The sequence below is a fragment of the Orcinus orca genome, chromosome 3, assembly GCF_937001465.1.
Source record: "Orcinus orca chromosome 3, mOrcOrc1.1, whole genome shotgun sequence".
In the NCBI taxonomy this organism is placed as follows: Eukaryota; Metazoa; Chordata; class Mammalia; order Artiodactyla; family Delphinidae; genus Orcinus; species Orcinus orca.
In genome coordinates, this window is record NC_064561.1 from 140,845,920 (window position 1) to 140,857,694 (window position 11,775).

At 39.6% G+C, this 11,775-nt stretch overlaps 1 protein-coding gene across 1 annotated transcript; it reads left to right on the forward strand.

The window, feature by feature from the left end:
* Nucleotides 1-1,034: 1,034 nt before the first annotated feature.
* Nucleotides 1,035-2,122, forward strand: ACTBL2 (actin beta like 2). The gene is given in 5 exon segments (XM_004286777.1): nt 1,035-1,140; nt 1,143-1,442; nt 1,445-1,771; nt 1,774-1,985; nt 1,988-2,122. Coding segments are annotated over 5 exon segments (1,080 nt in total).
* The last annotated feature ends 9,653 nt before the right edge of the window (nt 2,123-11,775 follow it).

The window sequence follows — 11,775 nt, forward strand, 5'->3', positions numbered from 1 at the left end:
TTGAAGATCAAACCGTTTTAAATATCAGTGCAAATACATTACTTTAAAATTTACCTTATCGCTAAACTTTGTTCATTGCTGTATAACTCAAGAGTTATTGCAAATAAATAAATACAATTTTTATAATCTGCACTTTAGTAAGTCACACAAGATGGCTGAGCAATCGGCCTCTGTGCAATCAACATGGACACAATAAACCTAGTTCTATGAACCGTGTCTACCCAGAGTAACGCTTAATGAAATCTGGTTATTAGAAATTTACATCAGAAAAGAAAACAGGTAGTGGTTTACTTTATTGATTTTTCTTGATCTCTAATGGCTTAGAAGCCTGTTAAATATCCTAAATTTTACACGATACAAATGCATTATAATTACAGCTGTCAGGCCTCTCTTGACCATTCATTATTTTCATTCATTAAAACAGTTTCTATCATGATGATATCCTGTGGGGTTAGAAATCTGATGGGAAAAAAAAATCTTGAAAAAGTAAAGTTTGCAAAGTCAAACTCATAAGAACAATACATTAAGAATGAAAAGTCAAAGCTAGTTAGAGAAAATAGACCCGGAAGGTAAATCGGCGAGGCAGTGGCCCTTTTGGCAGTGTTACCCATAGCTCACACTAGCTTCCTTTCATCTTGCTTTTATATCCCCCATTGCATCATCATAGTTATCTAGACACTGCACCAAAGCAGGCTGACAGCCATGTGTGGGTTGCCTAACTACAGTAACCTGAGATTTGGCCATTTGGTAGGCAATTTTCTCCTTATGAAGGAAGGTCTACTAATGATTTGTATCATCATCATTATTATTAATACCTCAGAGGCAACCCCACCCAGAAATGCTGAGAACTGTTGGAATAGGACATGGGTGGTGCCAATGTGTACCTTTAAATATCATCACAGCACAGGCTCCCCTCTTTGAAGGCAGCTCTGAAGTGTTTTCAGCCTGTTCATTCTCTCTCTTGCCCACCAGAGTCTGGTACTTACTCTATATTTAACTTCTGTTCACTCATCTGGAAGATTCTGGCCAGCACTATGACTGACGACGAGCTGTCTGCCTTGGTGGTGGATAATGGGTCAGGGATGTGCAAAGCAGGCTTTGGCGGTGACGACGCCCCTCAAGCTGTGTTCTCCATGGTTGGGCACCCCGGCACCACCGGGTCATGGTAGGCATAGGCCAGAAGGACTGCGACATGGGGGATGAGGCCCAGAGCAAGAGAGGCATCATGACCTTGAAGTATCCCATTGAGCACGGAGTGGTCACCAACTGGGACCATACGGAGAAGATCTGGCACCATGCTTTCTACAACGAGCTCCGCGTGGCACTGGATGAGCATCCCATCCCCCTCACCAAGGCATCCCTCAGCCCCAAGATCAACCAGGAGAAGACTCAGATCATGTTCAAGGCTTCCAACACACCTGCCACGTATGTGGCTATCCAGGCTGGACCCCAGGCATCATGACGGATTCCGGAGATGGGGTCAATCACACTGTGCCCACCTACGAAGGCTATGCCCTGCCCCATGCCATTCTTCGTCAGGATCTGGCCGGCAGAGACCTCCTGAAGATCCTAACAGAACGAGGCTACAACTTCACCACCACAGCTGAGCGGGAGATTGTTCGCGATGTCACAGAGAAGCTGTGCTACGTGGCCCTGGACTTTGAGCAAGAAATGGTCAGTGCTGCTTCATCCGCCTCACTGGAGAGAAGCTATGAGCTTCCCGATGGGCAGGTGATCACCACTACGAATGAACGCTTTCAATGCCCTGAAGCCATTTCCAGCCCTCCTTTCTGGGCACTGAGTCCAGTGGGATCCACGAGACAACGTTCAACTCTGTCATGAAGTGCGATGTGGATATTCGCAAGGATCTGTATGCCAACACCATGCGCTCTGGAGGCAGCACTATGTACCCTGGCACTGTTGACTGGATGCAGAAGGAAACTGTAGCCCCGGCACCCAGCACCGTGAAAACCAAGATCACAGCTTCCCCCCGGAGCGGAAGTACTCCGTTTGGATTGGGGGCTCCATTCTGGCCAGCCTGTCCACGTTCCAGCAGATGTGGATCAGTAAGCAGGAGTATGATAAGGCTAGTCCTCCCATCATCCACAGGAAATGTTTCTGAATGGGCTTCCATGCCAATGCGTTTACACTGTCCCCAACTTCTAGGTCATAGCAATGGTTCTGCTTTTATCCACTTGCAACTGAGTCAAGGTAAATCTTCCACTCTCGCTAGTGGGTAAACCAGCAAACTCATCTCCATCCAAGTACTGTGGGTTCCCCACCAGCTAACCATATCTTGACCTCTATCAATTTAAGGAGGATTCTGAGATCCTATTCTATTTTCTTTACCTTTAGGGTTCAAAGGCATGTAGACTTGCTTAAATGAAAATAAGTGACAAGGAGTAAAATGAGGAATGTCCTTTCAGAATTTTCAAGCTTTAAATACTAGTTCTTGCTTAAAATATTTAACCATAGCAGGCTGTACCACCCTGTAAAAAACGTGTATGTATTTAGCAAACATGTCTTATTAGAATTTTGGTTTTGTTTTACTTCTTTGTAGAGAGATAATGAACTATATGGATGAAGAAAATCCATATTTACATAAGCACTAAGGAAATATTTTATCTTAAAATATACTGATAAATCTGGCTATCTGAGCAGCTAATGTGAATTTCTTAATTCCCCAACAGTCACCATTTTAGTGACTCCTTATTTTGTTTTCCTTATTAAATTAGCATAATGAAACAGCAGCGTTCCATTAATATTGTTTATAAATCAACTATTTTCAGCTCAGAATGGAGTTCTGCTGGTCAAACACATATTTTAAAGTCTAACTTATCGAACTTCATTATACCGGTAAAACAGCAAAACTACTACAGCTAAGGCCTAACTTTTAAAATAGAAAGAGAGAGAAAGATACTGTAATATCAAATTAATTAATGTCAGTATGCTGCAGCTTGACACGGATAATTTTATTTCTATTGCTTAGCATAATAATGCATGTCTTGAACAATTTCTATAGGCCATGATTTTGGATATTTCTCTTATCAAGGATTTCACTGTGGGAAAACATAGCTGCAGCATCTTTGAAAATTATAAATTCTAGTATCAGTATAGTATTTCCAATTTTATTACTGGAAAGATTTTAGAATAATTCTGTTTTATTATGTCCAGTAACTAGCAATAACTCTTAATGTGAAGTGTCTCTAAGATATCAACATCTTAGAAAACATCAGTGCGTCTTCCTATGTTCTCTAAAATTTTGTAATGAATCTAATGGTGATTTTCAACCAATTTTAAGTCCTAGCACATTTATTTCAGTCTATTCTGTGGTTTGTCGTTATCTGAATATCAGAGATATTTGTATTTTTCCGGGGTCTTTTTCTGAAATTTTAGAATATTTGGAGGGTTGTTGCTTATTAAGGCATTATCATATTCCCAGGAAAAGAGGAATTTCTTCTCTTTTCGTTTTAGTTAGGAAGCTTACATTTGTGTTTTAAATCTCTAAATTGGAGTCTTTATGCATTTTTTGCTTAAAAATTTTCAAAGAATTTGATTTTTCTTATTTTCTTTTATATGACAACACAATTGTTAATTCATTTAACCAAAATTAACCTCCAAAGGCACTTTATTTTATGACTTAGAGTTTTCTTTCTTCTTTAATTAATTTTAAATAAACTAAAATTAATTCATACCTGAATTTCCTATAATTTCTCCTCAGTTCTTCCAAATAAATGTAGAATGATCCAGAGAGAACCACTTTTTATATGTGTAACCTATTTATCCGTATGTTATAATTTTATACCTGATACGTTTGACCATGTAAACATTAACAGGAAATTTAAAAAAAAGAAAGAGAGCTAGTAGATAAGGTTATAAATTCCTTGTAATCTCAGTTAAGTTAGGTTTTAATGGTTGAACTGGTCTTCAGGTCATTAGTAGGCAGAGATAATAGCAATAATAATAATAGCTTGAATTTATATGCTGCAACAATTCCCGTTTGCAGAGTAGTTCTCACAAACACTCTGACCTACATTGTCAATTACCAGAAAAAAAACGTATCTCCCCATCCACAGAAAATTTCTGGGACAGGTAAGGTGAACCTCCAAGAGAGAGAACTATTGAGCCCTGGATCATTAGCTGAAAATATGAATTCCATAATGCAAACAAATTTAAACCTAGGGTCTTTTGGATATTCTCCTATTCATCAATGCTGACTGAATGATGGATGAATTTAATGAGGAAACATTCTATCTTGCAATTTTAAATTTTAGAATCAATGCCATCTTTTTTTTTTTACATCTTTATTGGAGTATAATTGCTTTATAATGGTGTGTTAGTTTCTGCTTTATAACTAAGTGAATCAGTTATACATATACACATGTTCCCATATCTCTTCCCTCTTGCATCTCCCTCCCTCCCACCCTCCCTATCCCACCCCTCTAGGTGGTCACAAAGCACCCAGCTGATCTCCATGTGGTATACGGCTGCTTCCCACTAGCTATCTACCTTACGTTTGGTAGCGTATATATGTCCATGCCTCTCTCTCGCTTTGTCACAGCTTACCCTTCCCCCTCCCCATATCCTCAAGTCCATTCTCTAGTAGGTCTGTGTCTTTATTCCTGTCTTACCCCTAGGTTCTTCATGACATTTTTTTTTCTTAAATTCCATATATATGTGTTAGCATACGGTATTTGTCTTTCTCTTTCTGACTGACTTCACTCTGTATGAGTGGCGTGTTATTCACCAGTGGTTCACCAGATGGCACAGCACTGAGATAGCCTTTACAGATGAATTTCACACCGTTGTAAGTGATTCCCACCCTCCCTGGATGAACTTTTCCAAGGAAAAGTGATAAGTTCCTCCTTTGTGCTCCCACTGTATCATTTGCATGCATATAGCATCATCGCACCTATAACATGTGTCCACCCTCTCCCACCCTCACCCATCAATCAGTGTCTGGAAGACAGAGACAGGGATAGTATTCGTCCACCTTTGAACCAACCAAGATTTTCCTAATGCCAGACATAGATGATTAACTCAATAAATGTGGTTTGAATGAATAAACCAGTGAATTCATGGAGTCTGGTATACATCATGAATGTCACAGTTTTGCATTATCTATTTCTTACCACTCTATTCTCAGCTCCTGTCTGCTAGTATCTGTCACTTTTGCTGTGCTGTCCTTCCTCTAAAGCATATTTTTTCTTTTTCCTTTCTTTATCTCTTCTCTTTTCCATTCACTTCTCCTATGCCTCTCAGCCTACAGAGCTGGATTTTAAAAGTTTTTGCTTGTCAATAAAAGTTTCCCATTATTCTGATTTATCAAATGATCAATCAACCTCATCTTTTGGAGTGTGAGCTAGTTATGAAGCTACTAAAATTTTAGCCTAAAAAAAGAGAGAGAAGAAGAACAAAGAGGGAGGGAGGGAGAGAGAAAGACAGAAGGAGAGAGAGAGAAAGAAAGGAAGGAAGAAAGGGAGGGAGGGAGGGAGGAAGGAAGGAAGAGAGAGAGAGAGAAAGAAAAAAAGAAAGAAAGAAAGAAAGGAAGGAAGGAAGGAAGGAAGGAAGGAAGGAAGGAAGGAAGGAAGGAAGGAAGAAAGAAAGAAAGAAAGAAAGGAAGAAAAGAAAGGCTTTTCAGTGAGTACAATAGCATATTCAGCTCTTCTAATTTATTCACATTCTTGCTGGTATTTTTCTCTTTTTGTCTAAACTCCAAATTGCTCTAGAGTTGAGTTTCAGGCATCTGACTCCCTAATAACTCAGACATTATAATATATTGAAAAGTCTACTTTTCTGGTAACTATTCACAGCTTCCTTTCAGAATTTACAAAAGATTCTGTTCAAAAAATGTTTTTTGAAGTTAGAGACTAAGCATGCGGTTTGGCCAACACTGCTTCCAGATGTTGATAAGTATAGTTGGAATGTCTTCAGGGATATATATATACATATCAGTAGAGAGTCTGCTCATTAAAATTAACTGATACTTTAAGACTTCCTTTTTAAATATGAAGGACCTGTCTGAACTATAGCTGTCATTTTTTTAAAACTAATACCATAAGTAATAAAAAACTATAGAGGCTCCTTGAGCTGCCTGCCTTGTTTTTCATCTCATTCCAAATCTGCTGTCCTAACCATATTAAAATTTTAGACTCAGTTAAAGCTAGTCAACAGATGTGCCAGTGTGATATGATGACAGACATTTTATCTAGACACCACCCTAACACTACTTGAAAAATGGAGAATCTTATTTAATTGGCTATTTGACAACATGTAAGTCAAGAGTCAAGTTGTTCTCTCTGGGATGGGGAATGAGGCCTTTGTAACCATATACATGCCATATGACACAGCATCTGGTGAAGAAGGGAGAAGATATGATACAAAGACACAGCAAAAAGGAGTTAACTTCGCACTCATACCCCCTTCATGGGGGTGTTGCAGTAAGAGAGGTTTTTCCTAGCTATTTTATAGGTTGGGGGAGAACAGAGAAAGCCAGACACCAACATGATATTTTAACTTCATGTCTCCTGAATATTCTCTATGGCCCACTCAGAACATCCCCGAATATTACCCCCTGTTCTTTTAATTGAGAAATAGTAGCTACTCAACATTGTTTACTTTTTTCCATACCTGGATCATGAGGTAAAACCAGGCCTCAACAGTGAAGATAAAGCTATGTTTACCAGTAACAATGCTGGGATCTTCTAGGGCAATCCACAGTGTTTATAGTTCAAAAAAAGGAAGGCTTCCACAGAAATATAAACTTTTTATAAATCTTCACTTACCCGAGTAATAAGAGCTTATTATATGTGAAAACTACAATTTATAGATAATGAGTTAGTAAAATGCCAGAAGAAATCATAAATATACCCCTATTTATTAAAAAAATGGTATTAATTTAATGATGAGAATCAAAACATTACATCCTTGGCTACATAGTCAGTTTTATCAAAATGGAAGAAATTATCTGCAGCAAAATAAACACAAAATATACAATTTTTAAATTTTGATGGTCTCAGAGAAACAAAAGTTGAAACAGAGAAAAAGAAACTGTATCAATTTAAAAAAGAGATGGTAAAAGTAACAAGAACATTCTCTCACTTCACCTAGTCTCCGAACTACTTTATTAATGTTTGACACTAGGTATGGCACTTAGTGATTTGACTCATCAGCCAAAACTACAAATAATAAAAAATAAAATTATCAAATCTCTATGGTAGTAGGAAATACAAATCAACAAAGCTTTGTGAACAGTTGGGATATTAGGGAGAAGGAGGAAAGGGAGAGGAGCACTTTAGAGCATAAATGATGTCCATCACAATATTCAAGCCATCACTGGGCTTCCCTGGTGGCGCAGTGGTTAAGAATCCGCCTGCCGATGCAGGGGACACGGGTTCGAGCCCTGGTCCAGGAAGATCCCACATGCCGTGGAGCAACTAAGCCCGTGTGACATGACTACTGAAGCCGGTGCACCTAGAGCCCGTGCTCCACAACAAGAGAAGCCATCGCAATGAGAAGCCCGTGCACCGCAACGAAGAGTAGCCCCAACTTGCCGCAACTAGAGAAAGCCCGCGTGAAGTGACACAGACCCAATGCAGCCAAAAATATATAAATTTATTTAAAAAAAAATTCAAACCATCACCAATTTGAGTAGCCATGACTTCCATATTTGAGTCACCATGGCCAATAATTATACCCAGTCTGCTTGACTGCTCTTCCAACATTGGCCCCGCAAAGGGACTCTAGTCATCCACAAAGTCAAGAAGGCAGGATGGGTATGTTAGACAGTGATCGCCTCATTCGGGTTTTGTCTTGACTTTTAGCTAACCAGCAACTGAGCACTCCTTTAAGTTAGCAAGAATTCCCATTTGTGGGAACATTAGCTGGAGGCAAGGCCCGGGCTCATACTCATTCACTAGCAGCTAGAGCTTAGACTTAGTCTATCAGATGCTCCAATGTGAAATTTTGACACTTGCAATCTGAGAAAGTGACCTGAATATGCAAGAACTGTCGAGAAATTATTCACAGCCTCAGCAACACAGGGAGGCCATCAATGGCTACCATGGCATGGTTCCATGGTAGAATCCTAACCAGACTATTGCTTTGGCATGACTTTAACTAATTTTCTTATTTTCTAGACTCTCCAATTAGTTTCTGTCCATTTTTGAGTGGAATCTATAAGCTACTCATCATCCTTCTAAAACTTTCTTTTCTGGTTTAAACTATCTAAAGGCAATTTCTGTTGCTTAAAATCAAGTATGCTGACTGAAACATATTTTGATACCAGAGAATGAAATTGCAAGTAATAGACCCTTAAAGAAATGGGCAAATCTAGGATTGGTCATCAGGCCCAATTCAGGCTGAAGGCAATAAAAAATCCCTCTAGTATTCAGGAAAGCGCATCTTGTGTCTCATGGCAGACATGAGAAACAGTTCATTAAAGTATCTCCTGGGATCACTTAAAATGAAATGCTTTTTGAGGGCAAGGCTGTGGAGGACCAACCTTTCACTGTCATGGAACAATATAAAGGATGTGAGTAATTCTGTGTAGAGGGGTGGATGGCCTCTTCTTTTGGGTCTGGCCAGTTTAAAAGACAGAATAACAAAGGCAAGTTACTACATATATCTTAAAGCACAGACTGAGCTGAAAGAAATTTTAGCTATTAGAGACATAAGGCTAAAGTACCTAAAAAACAAACTCCACTGATTGAATTTACAGATTCACTAGGATGTTCGTGTTAAATGTAGAGCAGGGCTTCCTTGGTGGCGCAGTGGTTGAGAGTCTGCCTGCCGATGCAGGGGACGCGGGTTCGTGCCCCGGTCCGGGAGGATCCCACATGCCGCGGAGCGGCTGGGCCCGTGAGCCATGGCCACTGGGCCTGCGCGTCCGGAGCCTGCGCTCCGCAACGGGAGAGGCCACAACAGTGAGAGGCCCGCGTACCGCAATGTACAGCAATGGTGGAAAAGGATGGGATCCAAGAATTGGAGTGGAGCTATTTAGGAGGATTTGAGAACTAGGAGACTCCAAACATCCAGCCACACCCCCTTGTAGCCAAAGCAACATCTTTTCCTCATCTGATGAGGCCTTTACCATTTGGTTGCACAAATATGAATGAAATAGCCTTAGATGTTGCAGGTGTCTGGAAAGGAAAAGTTAATTTTATCAGATAGGGTCCTTGCAGGTAACATATAGAATAACCAAAGGGTTTTAACTGAAAAGAATTTAATTTAAAACTATTTACAAAGGTCTAGGCAGGATTAAGGAACACACAAGGAATGAGGAGGCATTCCGTGCTAACAGCTGGAAGTCATTATCATCACTCAGCCCAAAGGAGCAAGTAAAGGGAGCCGTGTGACCAGAACGCAGTGAGAGCTGTCCAGCAAGACGGCCACCCAATGGGAGCTGTGGTTATAGAGGAACACAGTCCCATCCAGTACCCTGGCAAAAGAAGAAAGAGGAAGGGAAAATAAAAACTCTGAACTATCTTCCCTTTCACTGCCCAAGATCCTCTGTTTCCCATTGACCTAAACCAGTAAGAAGCCATAGGGCAGGTGACATAGTCCCAGAGGTCAGCCAGCAAATGCACCGAGCCAGACAGAGAAGACAAAGAACCAATGGGAAGGAGCAAACACATAATGACCAGCACCCCCATTCTTCTCATGCCCCTCTCCACAGACACCTCTACGATTTCTAGACCCAGAGTCAGACCCCAACATGACGGAGGGTACTCACTTCTGAAGTCAAAATCTGGAGGAAAGGGCTTACCTGCAAAAAAGGAAATGTAGGATTTTGCTAACCTCTTTAGACAAAAATCTTGGAAATCTGCATACAAAGAGTGTTCTGCTCTTTGTAAAGAGAAAAATCTGATCAAAAGTGTGCTCTACCAAAGAAAGAAAAGCACAGTTTTACATCCGACTGAAGTTATACTTAGGAGTTTTCTCAGTGAGTGTGTTGCATTTAATGTGATAGCTATAATAATTGATAGTGGTTCCAATTGTGTGCTGCCATAATTGGTGGAAACTTGGACTAAGTGCTGGGCCCTATTAGGTGAAGTTGAGATGCTGGAAATTCCATACTATAATACTGAGAGAGGAATCAAAAGATTTTGCAAGATAGGAATAACAGATTAGATTGATCATATACTCCTCTCTCACACTCCCTAATTATGTTCTCCTAGCAAGCTTGGAGTATATACCTTTCACCAAGACCTGGGGAAATACATTGGAATGGAACCTACAACATTATTAAATGATGTTTATTGGGCGTGCTGTTCGGTGGGGCACGAGGACCCACACCAAAGAAAGAATGACTATAACTTGAGGGTGATGTGCTTCACGTGGATTCACTAGGCAGATGGAACAGAATTTCAGTTGAAAGTGAACATTTGCTTAGAACTTTTAAAGCATCAACCACTCACATCAGTGAAGTCTGTTCTCTTTGAAAATACAGTGTGAGAAATTTTTGACATTTGAAATTTTTATTTCCAGCCCCAGCAATATCAAGGCTTACAGCTTTAGAAAGGAAACACATGCTTTCAAATGTGATGAAATATCAGGCCATTCCAGGGAATATGCTTAGGTAACTTAATATGGTTCTAACAAGTCTTAAGGGAATAGATAACCCGAACGATTCATCCTCTCCCCCCGCAAAAAACCTGCAGCATTTCCACTAATTCTTTAATTCTTTTAATACTGACCCATTACACATTGCCAAAACTAATATAATGAGAGAAAACATATTTAGCTATACTTGATTTATCTCAGGCAATAAAGAAAAAACAGTAAAAAGAAGCAACTCTTATGCAGAATCATTCTAGAAAGACTAATAAGACTGCCATAAAAAAAATCCAAATCCAATAAAACTAAGAAATAATTCAACTCTCATCACGAGGCTCTAATTTAAATGACAAAACAGATTGAGCACTTCAAATTGAAAGGAAAAATTAAGTCTAAGGAAATTATATAAAGTAGGTTGACACTACATAAAACGCTGGAGCTTTCAATAAAAGTACCCAAGCCAGGTCAAGATTATCATTTTAATTCTCTAAGTGCAGACAATTTCAAAAATGATTGCTCCTGGACTGATGATGAAACTTCCCACTTCTTATACTTGCTAAGTGATCTGAATAAATCTCATCACAATACTTTCTCAGAAATCTCAGACAGGGACACATTTTGTCTCTCAGTTCTGAGTCAACATACACAGCTGTTCAGTCTACCAAGACATTCCATGTCCTGGGCTGGAATAAAATGAGAAATAGAAAAGAGAATAATGAAATTGACTTCTAGTGGCCGCTCTACTCTCTTACATGGGTGCCTACAAAAGTGCTCAGACTTCTTCACCTAGCTGGCATTAAATTACTAAGAGCTTCTTAGGACTTCAGTAAACCCACAGTAATACAAAACACATTTCAGAGAAGTAAAAAGACCTGTTTCTGAAGCCTTTCAGTTTGCTCCAAATCACAATGCAAGTTGTAAACAACTGAGCAGCTCCCTCTAATTATGTGTGCCATGTATGTTTCTAGAATTTAATGACTTCTTTTTCATAAGTGCTCCTATCCCTTTTAGAACGACTGCATGTTACTAAAACACCTAGGTTTAGCTCTTAGTTTCAAAACCAGAATGCTACTAGAAGAGACCAAGTGAATGCAATGGTAGCCTGCAAACGGGTGTAAATCCAAAGAAGCTGTACAGGGTTATTCAAAAAAGACTGAACACTTTCAAAAAGGTGTCACTCAGTTACTAGATCAGAGATTAACTGTGGTTAAGAAGTCA